This window comes from Cydia amplana, chromosome 8 (assembly GCF_948474715.1).
Source record: "Cydia amplana chromosome 8, ilCydAmpl1.1, whole genome shotgun sequence".
Lineage (NCBI taxonomy): Eukaryota > Metazoa > Arthropoda > Insecta > Lepidoptera > Tortricidae > Cydia > Cydia amplana.
Genome location: NC_086076.1, coordinates 8113369 through 8129678, shown reverse-complemented (window position 1 = coordinate 8129678; position 16310 = coordinate 8113369). Strand labels below are relative to the sequence as shown.

The 16310-nt window shown below is 36.2% G+C and overlaps 2 protein-coding genes across 2 annotated transcripts in view; both read left to right on the top strand.

Moving 5' to 3' along the window:
- The window catches only part of LOC134650352 (uncharacterized), a 157587-nt gene extending 153040 nt beyond the window's left edge, over positions 1 to 4547 (top strand). The window contains exon 7 of the mRNA XM_063505314.1: positions 3961 to 4547. Coding sequence (XP_063361384.1) covers positions 3961 to 4300 — 340 coding nt within the window. The 3' untranslated portion in view covers positions 4301 to 4547. The remainder of the gene's footprint in view (positions 1 to 3960) is intronic.
- A 6164-nt stretch (positions 4548 to 10711) lies between these two features.
- LOC134650037 (carboxypeptidase N subunit 2-like) lies at positions 10712 to 11984 on the top strand. The gene has a single exon (XM_063504861.1). It carries the CDS (start codon positions 10794 to 10796, stop codon positions 11982 to 11984), a length of 1191 nt encoding a protein of 396 aa, XP_063360931.1. The 5' UTR covers positions 10712 to 10793.
- Positions 11985 to 16310: the final 4326 nt, after the last annotated feature.

The window sequence follows — 16310 nt, the reverse complement described above, 5'->3', positions numbered from 1 at the left end:
GCCCCCCCGCCCAAACGAAATGAACTAACGAAAGGGTTACTTTTTACTTATTAAAGTTTACTTTTGATTTAGACAAATAAGTGTTTTTTAGTCCATCGGTGGCTAACAAGCTTACGACTCACCTGATGGTAAGCGGTCACCGCATCCTATGGACGTCTACACTCCAGGGGCGGGTAATGCGCGTTGCCGACCATTTTAAAACTTATACACTTCTTTTTGGAGATCTCCTTAGACTTGAAGATTCAATATCGCTTGTAAGTTTGGGATCGTAGACTATTCATAGCGCGCCTTTGGACTGATTTGAAGGGACCAAGGTGGCATCTAGGTGCTCCTGCCCAAAGGTGACAGCAGTACTCTTTATATGGGATCTGTCCATGGTCGTACGCAGCATTTTTTAAGGGGTGGGGCAAAAGTAGGGGAGGCTGGGGACGTTAACAGAGTACGGTTGAAACAGAGATTCTTAGCTTATGGTCAGAGACCAGGGTGGGACAACTGCCCCACCTTGCCCCACCGTGGGTACGCCTATGGATCTGTCTGCCCCAGAGTAAAGTATCGCCTCCCTTTATTGAGCACACAGAGTTTTTTGGATACGAGCGCAGCCTACCCAGCAAGATGGCTACGAAAATTGGACGTCACTGATGGAGATGTCAACACCGAGGCTCCCAATACTCCCTGACATGGGATGGGTTGTGCCTTGAAAAATAAGGTTTTCTTAGCGGTAAACGCGCAAAATTGAGCCTTGGTGGGATTGAATTGGACTAAATTCTCCCGATCCCACACCAAAACTCTGGATACCTCAATACCTGACACAGGTTTTTCACGGCATTCTAGTATCACAGAACGAGATGTTGGCACGGCATGTGTTATACAGGTTGGTCCAAACCTTGCCGTCCAAAATTTTTTTTTAGATTCCTCATGCTGTGGGCTATCAGAATATGTATGTTAGCCGACTTTTCGTAGTTTTCGAATTATGATTTTTATTGTTATTACTTTTAACTTTTGTTGAGAAATTCCGGGGTGAAGCAATTATTTATTAAAAAAAACTATTGAACTTTTTTGAATATTTCTTTTTGTAACATAATCCTTCACAAACGGCGCAGTTGCTAAATAAAAATCAGCATCCTCACTTGGCTGAGTTGGGAAAAAAAGACAAACTTTTACGTTCAAGCATGTCAAGCTTAGATGTTGCCCTTACCTAAATAAATAAAAAATACAAGCGATTTCAAAGACTTTTGGTTATTTTAGAAACTGCTAGACCCTACGTTTTTTTAAAAGGTCAAAAAACTGATACTTAATAGTCATAATTTGTCAGAGTCGCCGGCCAAAGGAACTGAGGTGGAAAGCTTCCAAATTAGTAATTCATTACAAAAATCCTCTTTTGTTATTTCTAATATTATTTTATGGGGTCACTTCCCCATCGCTATTTATGTTATCAGTGCAAATACCACGAACAATTATTAGAAGGCATAAAAGCAACGCAAAGCTTCACCCCGGAATTTCTTAACAAAAGTTAAAAGTTAAACTCGAAATCTACTAAAAATCGGCTAACATACATGGGGTATATTCTGATAATCAACGACGAGCTAGGATTCCAAAAAAATTTTTTTCACGTCAAGGTTTGGACCACCCTGTATAGGGTGGCTAAAAAATAACTGCATTTCCGTTGCCAGGGAGGTTTTGGGATTATACTGACCAATTTTTACTTTGAGACCAACCCCTAAGTCGCGAAAAAAAAATATGACTGTTTCCTACATTTTGGCTGGTTCATTTTCTATGGGAGGTATTTGGCCCATTTTGGCGCCCCCCCTTGGACGGCGCCCGGGGCACGTGCCCCCCCCAGCACCCCCCTAGTTACGCCACTGATGCCAATATAGATGCAGACGTCTCCCACAGAACACAAGCGGCATGGCTCAAATGGCGAAGCTTATCAGGGGTTCTATGTGACAGCCGTATGCCCATTAAAGCGAAAGGAAGGGTGTATAAAACTGCTGTGAGACCTGCCATGCTATACGGCTCTGAGTGCTGGGCCATAAAGAAATGTCACGAGCAAACCCTTCACGTAAATGAAATGAAGATGCTACGCTGGGCTGGTGGTGTCACAAGACTAGACCGGATAAGAAACGAGTACGTTCGCGGAAGTTTCAAAGTGGCTCCAATCCAAGATAAACTCCTTGAATCTCGTCTACGATGGTACGGCCACACTCGAAGAAGAGGAAATGACCATATTGTAAACATTGCGCTAAACCTTCCTGAACGCCCTAGAGGAAGAGGCAGGCCAAAATCCACGTGGTGGTCCAATATTAGAAACGACCTGGAGAACCTGAACATCGAAGAACAGACAACCCAGAACCGACCACTCTGGCGCAAATTGACAAGGAGACCCGACCCCACATAGGTGGGATAAGGGAAGGAAGAAGAAGAAGTTTGGAACCCTCATTACACAGTCTACAAAAACGCGATTGAAGCTGTTCAAAAACGATTCCTGAGGGCTCTTCATTATAGAATGGCTCATGCTCCATTGTCATACGACAAGCTCCTCGAGCGCTACAAACTTAAAACGCTGACTAGCAGACGCAATTCCCAAGACGCTATTGCGTTGTTCAACATATGTAGGGGTCATTATAACTGTTCAGAACTGCTAGAAAGTATTGGTTTCCGTGCTCCAACCTATAGAACACGAACTACGTCCTTGTTCGCGTTGCCTGCCGCGTCGAGTAACGCTGGAGTCCGCGCTCCGCTTCGCAGAATATGTCAAATGTATAATAATAACCTGGTCTCGGTTGACATTTTCAACAATAATCGTGCAAATTTCAAACGTAAAGTAAACTTACTGTTATGATGCATTATGTACTTCCTCTAACTTTCCTCAAACTTTGCTTCATCTTAACTAGGAAGTTTTGGCCCAATATAAGTTTAGTCCTATATTTACCATAAGTGTAATTATCTATAGTTCCTCATTTCGCTTCTCCAATGTTATGTGATTGAATCTTGTCAGTACTGTAATTACTATTATTATCATCAATGTACCAATATTAGTTTAGTATCTATTATACCACACAATTTATACCTCAATCCGAAGACAATGCCACTTAAATATTCTTAGTTTATAAATCTCAGTGGGAATTGTCCCAGGATGTAGGTTGCACCTATTAATCTATAAACCTATGTCCTATTTTTGTATTATCTGCCTATGTCTGTTTTTTTCCCCAATAAAGAAAATAAAATAAAATAAAATAAGAAGATGCTTTAGTCGCCTCGAAAATTTTTACTATGCCGCCACCGTATTGTAGGGTTTTATCAAGTATTTTGCTTTCCAAAAGGGTTCCGTCAAAAAAAAGATTGAGAACCGCTGGTCTAGAAGATTTCTAGTCTATGCCCAAACCCGAGGACCAACGACGTGGCGACCGCTGAACCCTTTGAAGTCGTATTCAATTCAATAGTTTTAATTTTACCCCATGCGTTTGGCACATAGTCGTAGTAGAATTAAACCTACAGGTGCGCATAACCTCTAGATAAAATATCAAAAGTACGAATTTGCTCTAATAAACATTTAGCCATTAATTCGCGTAAAGTGGGTAATAAAGAACGATATTTGTTTTGCTAGTAAGTGACACAGACACCAGCATGTTAACTGCCCATCTGATGTGGTCCAGTTTAGGGTAACGAGGGTTTTAATGGCCAATAAATCTTTACTGCCTACTTTTGCTTCGCTATGTGGTTACAAGTTTCACAGATTTGTGAGAATCAGACCGGTTTTACGGTTGGCTGAAAATATCTTGATTAGTTTACATGGATAGTTGTTATGTAAATAGGTACTCGTACCGCAAAATTTACCCAGGGAGGCCCTACTATTTTGTCCAGTAGAACCATAAGAATAAACTGTATACTTATTTCTGTTAGTCCTTTTTTGGCATTTTGGCTACGGAACCCCAATAAAAATGAGTGAATACTATGTTTCAGATATCAATGGAACCGCCGTGACCCTGAGGGCTCGTTCCAACGAAACGCCGAGCTTCTGACTTCTGGCCGCACCGGTCTCAGCCCTCAACAAGTCAAAACTCACCTAGCGCGGCTTAAACATTTACGAGACAAGCAGCTTAAGAAAAAGAGAATACGTGACCGAGATGACTGGCTAGTCAACGAAGCCAAGCAAAACATGGCGCACACGCACGCGAGGACGTACACTGTGGATAATAACATCAGCGCGTTGCATCCAAAGACAATAGTCGAGGAGTTCGATATGATGCCGCCGCCATCACCCATCGAAGCACGACCGGCACGCCAAATCAATTACGATTAAGTAATTCCATCTCGGCATTTTAAAATGCGTTCAGTGTAGAATGTGAATTCCCTTTGAAATAATTTAATTTTTAGGTAGTTTGAAAAATGAACTGAGTGAGAGTTTATTTTTGAAAAAACCTGTTTTGTTTTTAAGTTCCTTGCAAGTGCACGCTTCTTATCGCTACTTTGGACTCCGTAGTTCGGATCTGCTATGTAGGTACTCAGTAAGTGTTTATAATAAGCAGAAGATGTTAGCTTATTTATTTGCGTTTGTAATGTGATCGCTTAGTCATAGAAATGTGTACACTTTTTGTGTTCTTCTTCTCTTGTCGTAGAGTAGACAGAACGTGACGATTATTCTTCGAAGAAATAATGAGACATAGCTATGCTCTAGCCAGCCAACACTTGACATTTGTGACTCCCTCAGAGCTAGGGTTTGCAATCCGGATATTCCGGATCCTAAATGTATGAAATTATCCGGATCTGGATCCGGATCCGCTGATATTCCCAAACATTTCGGATCCGTCGTGCAAACCCTACTCGGAGCATTCCACTTTTTTTAATGCAAAGATAGTTTCCTTGGCTTAGTAGTAAGGAAAGGGTCAATGATTTCACTACTCTGCCGCTGATAGGATTGGCTGGCCCAACTTTAGCTGGTCATTTCCCGACATAATATACAAGTATACATATGTCAGCGACCAACATATACCACGCTGTCTTGTATCTCTACTTTCAGTGTCAACGATTAATTTGTAAACCATCTCATTTCGAGTATTAACTTTAACGCTATCGTCATGTTTCAATTTAGGTTAAGTTAGCTTAGTTAGATAATCAATATGACACGCAAACGCGACCAAAAAGTATATTGATTTTTTTATATCCTCTTAAAAAAGTAATACCACAGTGTAAATCAGAGCCATGTTTTAAATCGTAATTACAACTTTTTCATGTTGTTTGCTTTGTAGATTTAGGGAGTAAAATTAATTATATTTTTGTATGTATAAACAACTAGTCAGTAAGTGTGTTTATTTTGAAGATTTTATATTGTAAGTACAATATTATGTTTCTTTACAAACCTGTGTTATAAAACTACACTTCTGTAAAATAAAAATAGCGTACTCCCATTATATTCCACAAACTCTTTGTCTGTTAATTTAAATATATATAAGTATTTTATTTAAACATCTAATTTATGTTAGACTTATGTAACTAGCATAAAGTTACCTCAACATATAACCTAAAAAGTATTCATTAGTTTAAAAAAAAACTGTGTCGTACTTTGCATTGGCATTTTAAATTTTCTTAGATTTTAAATAATTAGTAACATTAGTGTACATCTTCGGAACAACGTTCACAGAGTCATTTATACATCTTTAAAGAGAAGTTTCATTATACGTAAAGTGACACATGTTTTACGCTGGCATTAAAGTTAAGGGACATCATGACGTATCAACTTTAGCGAGATACAATATATTAAACGTATACGTATGTCTGCCCGATAAACTTAATTTCTAACTACATAGGTAGGTACTGTTTGTTGGGTTCTAACTGCACTTACTACTGTGTAAATATGATGTAAAAACTACCTACCTATTTACTTACTTTTATTAGGTAGATATTTACATATCAAATTTAAATATGGAACACGAAAATGTTATACCCATAAATATATAATTATCTTCATAATTGTAATTTATAATATAAATAATTAAATGAAAGCACAGTAGTCGTGGTCTAGACTGTAGTCATGGTTAGTGCCAATAGTTAAAATCCTCGCATTTATGTTAAGGATAATTTACAGTAGGTACGTCTTCGTCGTCTACTTTTAACAAAATATTTATGTATAAACCCATCGGAAAAGTTTATTGGTATCGTTTATTTTTACAACTTAATAAATGTAGTAATTTACTAATTCATTTACTTCCTTATAAGTACATTGCCTTTTTCTTAATTTTCACTGCCAATGATCAGTATATTGAGATTATTGAGATGGTCAATACCTATTTTCGTACAGTCAGCAGCTGCCCAGATTTTTTTTGAAAGAGCGTGTATACCTAGATCATTTTGAACACCCCACACGCTCAGCGACTTCTGCTGCTGACTCTATAATCACACTCGTAACATACACACGTATCACGTATCGTATGTACATACTCGTATCTCCTGTTTGTTGATTTATGATACTTTCCGTAAATTGCTATTAATTAAATGTATTCTTCATACCATAGTTAGGTACCTACGTAGATTTATCAATAAAACCCTGCTCTTACTAATGCGTAGCAGGGTTTAATGCCATATAATGCTTCCGCAATATAGTCTTTCGCATTTGATTATTAAATCTTGAAAATGTCTTTTGTAGATATTACTTTAATCTAAATGAATAGGTACCGGTTGCCGTTATAACCTCACGTTCTATTATTTTATGTTCTAGAATTTCTAGTTTTTAACTTGCCAAGAAATATAAGCAAATGTGTCATTTTCAACCAAAAGGTACCACAATGACAAGGTTGATTTCAAATTCATTGAAGCTATATGGAAATAGCGCCTTATTGACAACCGACAATAAGTACCCTTTTGGTTGAAAATGGCACACATAAATATTAAAATTCCACCCTTTTCTGTTTTTGTAATCGTTGAAATGTCAACCACAGGCTCTTCCCAAAAAAATTGTGAATATGAGGTACCTAAGCATGTTATTATTACATGTAGATAATAAGTACTAAGAGTCATTATACTTGATACACCTAATTTTATTGTGTAAAGAGATTACAGAAATATATTGATATGCATATGAAAATAAAAACAGAAAATTTAGATCTATATTTTTAACTAATCTTCGAATGACCAGGCGAAATTAAAAATATACTTTTAAAACATAAGTTCTTTTTACACAATATATTAATTTATAACAAAATTCTGTGAATTCATCAGTAGGTTAATAGAACTAAAGTGAGTAATTTCTTATTGTATTAATGTTAAAATTAATAAAGGAATCAGTGAAAACATTTTATTTCGTTTCTTCAACACTTAACTCCTTATAGAGCACATATAGGTATTAGAAAACCTAAAAAGTACCCATCATATTATGTAGTCGTGTGAAGAAAAAAAAAATATACGGATTTTCCTCGACATTTAAAATATGGATATGGAACGTCACTTCTTAAGCCCTTGCTACACGGTCGCCGACAAGCCTTCTAACCGTCTGTCCTTGGTCTGACCTTGGTCAGTTTTGGTCAAATTTTGTTGGAAACAACTGTCTACACGGTCCGTCCAGACCAAGGCCACGCGGTCTGAGGGGCTTGTCGGCGACCGTGTAGCAAGGGCTTTACACTGAGCATGGAATTCTAGCCTTGAGCTAAGTAGATATCTCCTAGTGAGTATTATATTCTTTGGTAGATATTCTTTAAACAATTTATCCAGAGACGGGCGCCGATAACATGGTAGACCAGTATGACCCAATTACTTAAGAAAAACGATTTATCCGACCCGTTTACGCGACCCTCGACACAATCTCGTGGCGCGAAATAATTAGGAGAGCCGACCCCACTTAAACTGGGATGGAGCACGGAAGAAGTATGGCATGAAAAATCACATATCAATCGAAAGTATATCGAGTAGGTATGTTACAAATTGATGTCCAAGCTTCTCATTGAACGCACTACCGACGCAGGTACTGATGGGAGAGGACTTCCGCCTTCATACCATATCAACTACTTGTCGTCAAAATGTTCGAAACTTGAGAATCAGGCATGTACCAAAGAGAAAAGTAAGTATAAAGCATGAACCATGTGCCACTGTGGGTGTCTTGTCATTTAAAACATAACCACTCGGTTAAACTTCCGTCATAAATAAGAATACAATTGCCTTGACCGACGTCGGCCCACCGATTTATTCTTAAATGAACTCTACCCACGTCTAACGCCATCTGGTGTTGAGTAGTAAAACTTTATAAAACCTAATAAGAGCCTGATTCATGGCCGTTGTTTTCCCTAAAGTCTATTTTTTTGGAATGACATTTTAGTCTACCGAATAAAAAATAGACTTTAATAATAAATAAATAACCCTTTCTACATCTGATAAATTCCTACCCGGAGTAGGTAATTTCTCATTAAGATAATAAAATTGTTTTTTCTTTTACTATTTCAATTGTCATTGTAGGATAGGTCCATACAAAATTAAAGTAAATTAATATTAAGCGTAAACAGTGTTGTTTTTTTAAATAAAACATTATTTTGGTACAAATGCTCCCATTTGAAAATCTCAAAAAATACTCTGACTGGGCCAGAACATGTGCATCAGGGCTAGAATTATTTTTTCACAGAAAAAAGAAAGAAAACTTTTTTTATTTGAGTTTTTTGTAAACTCCTAGGAATTAACAAATTAACTAATGGTTTTGTACTTTGATTCTACTGAATCAAAGTAAGTACCAGATGGTACCAGTACCTTCATAGCCCATTAGGTCGTTATTTGGGAGACGTTCGATTTCAAATTTTCTCACTTTGTGCAGGTATCACTAATGTTTATATATTTCATAATTAATCATATGTTTATAATTAGTTATTACTACAGTTTATTATTATCATCATCTTCCTCGCGTTGTCCCGGCATTTTGCCACGGCTCATGGGAGCCTGGGGTCCGCTTGGCAACTAATCCCAGTAATTGACGTGGGCACTAGTTTTTACGAAAGCGACTGCCATCTGACCTTCCAACCCAGAGGGTAAACTAGGCCCGTTTATTACACTACAGTTTATTATTATATTCGGTCTAAAATCGGCTGACCAGCCAACCGAGGATCGTTGACCCTAGTAAAAGTATTGCCAACATGCAAAGCTGGCGAGATGTGGCGATAGTGTTGCCATGGCTGCCGTGTACAAACAACAACGAGGAATTACTTTTAATAACTAACCCTAGATTTTTTCGATCTAAGCTTTAACACATAGGTAATTAACATGTACGTACGTACAATCGTACATAGACCTAATGGTGAAATTGGTCTTGAATATGTTTGTAACCTAGCTTATTCTTTTTTCGTTTATTATATTATCTAGGTAGGTACTGTCAGTTAGGTGTACTGAATATTCCACTTTCCTCACATGTGTGAAAAACATGTTTTTTTGTTGTTCAATAATTTTTCCAATAATTTTAGTAATTTATTCCAATAATTTTAGTAATTTTGGTCTAGGCTAGGTCCATGGGTCCCAGCGTTTTTTGCAGAAATCGCGAAGCGTCTAGTTGACGTACCGAAGAGCTGGCGGCTTCCTCGCACAACGTATCAGCATTGCAATACAACGAGGAAATGCCGCCCCGCATCCTGGGTAAAATGCCTCAAGGAGTTATTAATTTATTTTAGTATTTGTATTGTAGTATATTTAATTATGTAAATAAATGATAATTTGGGGTAGGTAGTTCAAACTAATTGAGAGCAGAGAGTACCTATTGAATATTTTCAATTGTATCCTTATTCACTTAAATGCGCAGCGTGCTGCGATAGGCTAACCTCCTTATGGAACGGATTTGCATTTATCCAACCTGTTTATAATACGAGCATACTCGGGTATTCACCGTGCCAAGCAGTTTTCTTCGCACACACTTAAAATGGAATTGAAATTAAATTAAAATTGTATTCGTAAATATGCTCTAACCCCTTCTCAAGATTAAAGCTTCAGCGTGTAAAAGCGGGATGTACCTAATTATAATTTACATATATAGATTGAGCAAGAATTGTATTGTTCACTGCAGAATGGAGTTAGATCAATTTACGAGTATACATCCAGTATCATTTTAAGACTTACAGGAATAGCTAGTTTGTTACGGGTTATATTTTCTCATTTATCTTTTGTTAATGTCAGTAAGTTAAAACATTATTAACTTTATCAAACTATAAAAAATAATTTATATGTAAGATTTAATCTTTAAGATTTTTTTTTTCATATGTATACAAGGTACAAATGTTGCATATTTATTTCAACTTAGTATTAATTTGTTAAATAGGTACATAGGTACCTACATTATTCTCTGACGGCCTCCTACTTAGCCTAGCTAGTCGGTAGTGCATACGAAACAGGAGGTCCCGGGTTCGAATCCTGGTAAGGGCATTGATTTGTGTGTTTATCACAAATATTTGTTGTTTGTTGTTAAGTGTTTGTTTGTTTGTGTTGTTGTTGTTTGTTTGTTTGTTTGTGGTGTGTTTGTTGTTATTTGTTGTTTTCTACGTATATATGTACCTATTTATGTAACTATACATAAATATTACACGGTATATATATTATTTTTATTATGTATATATATATCGTTGTCTAGAAGTTCTAGAACCCACAACACAAGCCTTATTGAGCTTACTGTGGGACAAGGTCGATCTGTGTAAAATTGTCCTATACGTAATATTTATTTATTATTCCAGTCCTTGCTAAATCCAAACTTCAAACAGACTTAAACTCAATTCGTCAATAAGGAAATTATTGTATAAGTATATTATCCTTGAACATGTACTTTAATTAATATTTCAGACAAGATGGTGGAACTAAAAGTAGCAAAATACCTTGCACTGTTTCTTTGCATCTTTAAAACTGTCTACGCTGAACCAAGTTGCAGTAATGGATTCGGGGCAACCGGACCCAACGTCATCTGTACGGCGGGAGCTAACGACTACGTTCTACGGAAAGGCCTAGTCTCGGACAATGATCGTACAACAGCTATAGTACTAAAAGGTTGCCGGATCACCAGTATTGAAGCAGGCGCTCTCAACGCCCTACCCGCTTTAGAAGATATCGACCTTTCTCAAAACTCATTGCAAGCTCTTACCGGAATGTTTGACCAAACACCTAATTTGCTCAAACTTAATCTAAGCAACAACAGAATAGAAAGCTTACAACTTAATATTTTCGACGCACTGACAAAATTAAAGTCTCTGGATTTATCAAATAATGTGATTCTGGGAAGTAATTTAGAATCTAGAATATTCGAAGAGTTACACCGCATCGAGTTTCTAGATTTATCTGGAAACTTCATGACTCGCACGCCTGAAAATTTGTTTCAAGCATCACATACTATAAAAACTTTAAAATTGTCGAGGTGCAATTTAGAAGAAGTGCCTAAATTCGCCACGAACCCTAATTTAAACTCTATGACACGTCTGACATTGTCGTCAAACGAAATCACCAGGCTTCACGACAAATTGTTTATCAATTTTGAAAAGCTTGAATCTATCGAATTTGATGATAACCTCATCGAATTTATACATGAGGATGTTTTTAAATCTTTGAAAAACATTAAAACTATTTCACTGCAACATAACAAAATAAAGGATCTTCCTGAAAGTCTTTTTAAAAGTTTAACTAAGCTAGGTAACATAAATTTATCGCATAATCTTATAGAATACATGCCTGTTAACGCTTTTCGACATACCGCCCTGAAAAATTTGAACCTGGCCGATAATAAATTTACCTATCTTCAAGACAACTTCTGTTTGGAGTTACGTAACTCTGGCGTGCGATTGAAGAAGTTTTACTTTAACCAGAACCCTTGGCAATGTGCCTGTTTAAATGACATTCTTATTGAAGTCAAGAAGATGGGTATACAATATAATGGGGCAAAATATATTGGACAGGAGCCGGTATGCGTGACCACCAAGGAATTTAACTGTAAGAGGCAACCAAACTTCAATGAAGAATACATGGATTTGTACAATGACATCATTGGTTAAATAAATAAACGTCATGTCCTGGAAACAGTCTTGTTTTAATTTAATGCGATTCTCCCTATATTAATATTCGGTTTTAAATAAAAATAATCGTTAATATCGAATCATTAATAATTAGCCCATACCTACTATGCTTCTAGACTGGCTTAGAGCAATAAATCACAAGCCTAAAGAATTTTATCGAATTACAGAGCTAAGATTAAACCTATATACGAATCTATATCTGAAAACTCGTTCATATGTGTTTCTTCTCATTATATGAGACTCAATGCTCATTTTAGTGTGTTTTGTAATTCAAAAACTGCAGACATGCCTAGCGCAATTTGCCTAGCCTATTATGTATTTAGGAAGCAAACAACATACATAGTTGCAATATTTATTTATTCTCTACCAGAATAGATAGTTGGCAGCAAGTACTTCTATGCCCTGACTGACCACCGTCACGCGAATACGCTGATCGCTATCATTCATTTTACTATTTACTGATAGGTTATAAAAATGCGATGTTATGGCGTTATAAAGTAAATTGATCGTTAGTCATATTGAACACCATTTATTTTATGGAAACTGGTTTCATAACGGGTATTTAAATAAATCAAAGAATTTAGCTAATATTCCCTTTTTCCGAAATGTCGTTTTCCAAAACCGGATTCAAATTTCTAATTTTAAGGTCCGGAACCCTAAACTGATATGTTATTTAGGAACCTAACACGTAACACGTAAGTAGATGTCCAGAGTTTTATATTTTCCATAATGGTATTATTAAATCACGAAAACGCCTAATAAATGATATAACTCGGTGTTAAGCGGTACACAATACATATAAAATGAAACAGTAAAGCCTGAGACAATAGGCTACATGACTAATTTTTTTTTATGGTATCAATCGATCGGGTTTGTTTTTAGGATCAAATGTCTATATGGGACCCATTGCATTAATGATTAAAGTAACACAAAAGTCAGAAATTGTAGTCAAAGTCGTCGGACTGTCGAGTCGCACTTCCCTCGCGAAACGCCCTATACAAAACGGCCAGAGGCCGTGACGTCATCGCCCATCTTGTAGTATGGACAAAACAAGAAAATTGCGTTTTTGTCGGTGAAATATTGCGTTTATGTATATAGTTGCTATACAATATTTTTTTGGATGAAATATAAGGAATCGAATGGTACCCTTACTTTTATCGTTTTTGGAAGTAAAAAAAAACTGAAATTTTTAAACTTTCAGGTCCTGTAATTTTGTAATTTTTCAATATTTTATTTTAATATCCACATTCTTGTGATAAATTGCTCGTTTGCTATCTATTTTACTAGATTTTGTTATAAAATTCAACATGTGTCATCATCCCCATTATATTACCTTTAGAATTCGTAAATTCGTATTTAACCATACTTGATCTAAAGGGCAGACTAGAAGTTGGCACGACTCGTTCTTAACAAAAAGCATTCAATATTCTTTACTTATATTATTTAGGTAAGTACCTAAGTACTAGTTTATCTGTCATTTTACCCTCAGTATCAGGTAGGTCCTTCGGATTCATGCATATGGTAACTCGCAACGATCAAGATTCCACTTTTCGGACTACTCTCTAAGCGCTCGTGGTTTTAACAATAACAAACAATAACAATAAGAGAGATCCCTTATAGGGATAAGTTCGCCTTTGTACATTGTATACTTTCTTTTAATTGAATCTTAACCTGTCTTATGTACAATAAAGTGTTTACATACATACAATAACAATATTTTGAACAAGCTTTTATTAGGTCGACCTGTATGTAACTATGTAATGGAATCTAAGGTAACTAATTTAACCATCTTCCAAGGATCGTAGCGTCATGAAAATTGGCAGCTGTATGTAGTTCTGATGACAATACAATAATATGGTACTGTCGAACTGATCTGATGATGGAGACAGGAGGTGGCCATAGGAACTCTCGACCTGTATGTAACTAACAGGTAATGGAATCTAAGGTAACTAATTTAACCATCTTCCAAGGATCGTAGCGTCATGAAAATTGGCAGCTGTATGTAGTTCTGATGACAATATAATAATATGGTACTGTCGAACTGATCTGATGATGGAGACAGGAGGTGGCCATAGGAACTCTGTGATGAAACAACGCAACCTAATTGTGTTAGGGGTTTTTAGAATTGTCTCGATGAGTATTAGTTGTCTGTGGTAAGAAAAGTACAGTCAGCGATAAAAGCTTGTACCAAAAATTATTTTTTGCCAAAAACTTATTATTCATAATAAAAGTTTAGCAGGCACGTTACAGTGAAGTGAACCCCACACTAGGCATGGCCTGTATCGCGGGGGTCATGATCATCACGAGTTACCAGTAATAAAATTTATAATTATACTAAACATAAGAACAGCCAGCCTATTATGGATAGCTTTATCCATCTTTATCCACGTGATAAAATAACTGTCACTGTTTAACACCGTGGGAAAGAAAGTGACGGACACCATTTTATCACGCTGTCACGTAGACAAGAACGACCATCATATCCGTACTGGAATTATTTAGGAATGAAAGAGGAGTGTGTAACTTGTATGTGTGTAATCTTGTTGTGAGGAGGGAGTGAAAAGTATGTTGAATATTTTGTAATCTTTCGCTTGCTTGGGTAACATCAATATTAGCACAACAACTTTGCCCCCTTGTAGGTACCAAAACAAAAATAACTACTAAACTAGGTATACCTATCTACATACTTGATATACCTACCGGTGATTATTGCGACTATCGCTGAGTATTGAAAACTGAGAAAATGAGAACTATACAATTTATTAAACTATATAATCTGTCATTTATAGGTATAAGAAGTGAAGTAATCAAAAAACTATTTAACCAACTTCTCCATATAATATTAGAAGCAAAAGTTTAACTTCTGTTTGACCATGTATTGTACCAATGTCGCTCGTGGTTTTAACAATAACAAACAATAACAATAAGAGAAATCCCTTATAGGGATAAGTTCGCCTTTGTACATTGTATACTTTCTTTTAATTGTATCTTAACCTGTCTTATGTACAATAAAGTGTTTACATACATACAATAACAATATTTTGAACGATAGAATAGAGAAATATACCATTTATTAAACTATATAATCTGTCATTTATAGGTATAAGAAGTGAAGTAATCAAAAAACTATTTAACCAACTTATCCACATAATATTAGAAGCAAAAGTTTAACTTCTGTTTGACCATGTATTGTACCAATGTCACATCTTTTTCGATATCAGTTCGTTGGCATTTGAACGTTCCACGCAATTCTCTCTTTAAATATGTATAGGGGTGGTAGCCCGCTGGCCAATCCAAGACATTAGCCTCGACTTGACTCGAATTTATTAAGAATACGCTCAGCCGAGTCGTTTACCTACATATGTTAATGAACTAAAATTAGGGTTTACGAACTCTTTAATTAATTGTTTCTTGTTCTAGGTATAACGGTTTCGCGTGGTAGGTAGTCAAACTATTTCGACATTTTAAAGCGCTTATGCCTAAAAATCTTCATGTTCACCAGCTCTGCATATATTTAGTTAGGCTAACCTTTCTGTACATTGATCTAACCAAGAACAGACTGCTCTGACAGCGGAAATAACTTCCTATCAAGGTTCTCTACGTATATGGAGACTAGTAACAGTCACGTTAACAACTATACCACGTCAGTTTAACTGATTTGAATTAAATAACCAGTCATGTACTTAACAGGTTAAGGCCAAGTGGACACCTAAATGATGTCAATTTCCGAAGTTAACAAGTGCATATATAAAAATATCCATGTCCCTAATGGGAAAAGGTGCATGCGTGAAAACTCATTGTGGAAATGCAAAAATCAATTCTTTTGTCAAGGCTGTGTCCACTGAAAGTATTAAGTGAGATGCATGTGACTTTTACCACTTTCATCGCCCATTAGTCAGAGTTTACTGAGCTAACCTTGATCGAACCTGACCGTGACCAGTGACAAATGAATCATGTCTACCTAGTGTAGGTAGTTACCTGTGTTATGCGAGTTAAGCACTAAGGTGACTATATATACCTACTTTTAGAAGAAAAGAAAAAGATACTTTATTTTAAAGAAAAAAATACAATGTTAAAGAACTAGTTTCTTCGTACAACGATAAAAACTTTCGTTTAAATATAAGTGGTGAAAAAAATCTAAATTTTGTGTGATGCAATTAATGGACGACCCCGTACATATAATAATTCAGGTTCATATTTTCATACGTAGGTACTATCTATAGTACTCTACTAGATTTTATGATTATGACTCACCATCATAAAACAAATGATTAAATGTAATGAGTCAATAGTTAATTATAAAAA

Coding starts and splice junctions, on each gene's coding strand:
- LOC134650037 (XM_063504861.1), top strand. CDS start 10,794: ATGGTGGAACTAAAAGTAGCAAAATACCTTGCACTGTTTCTTTGCATC.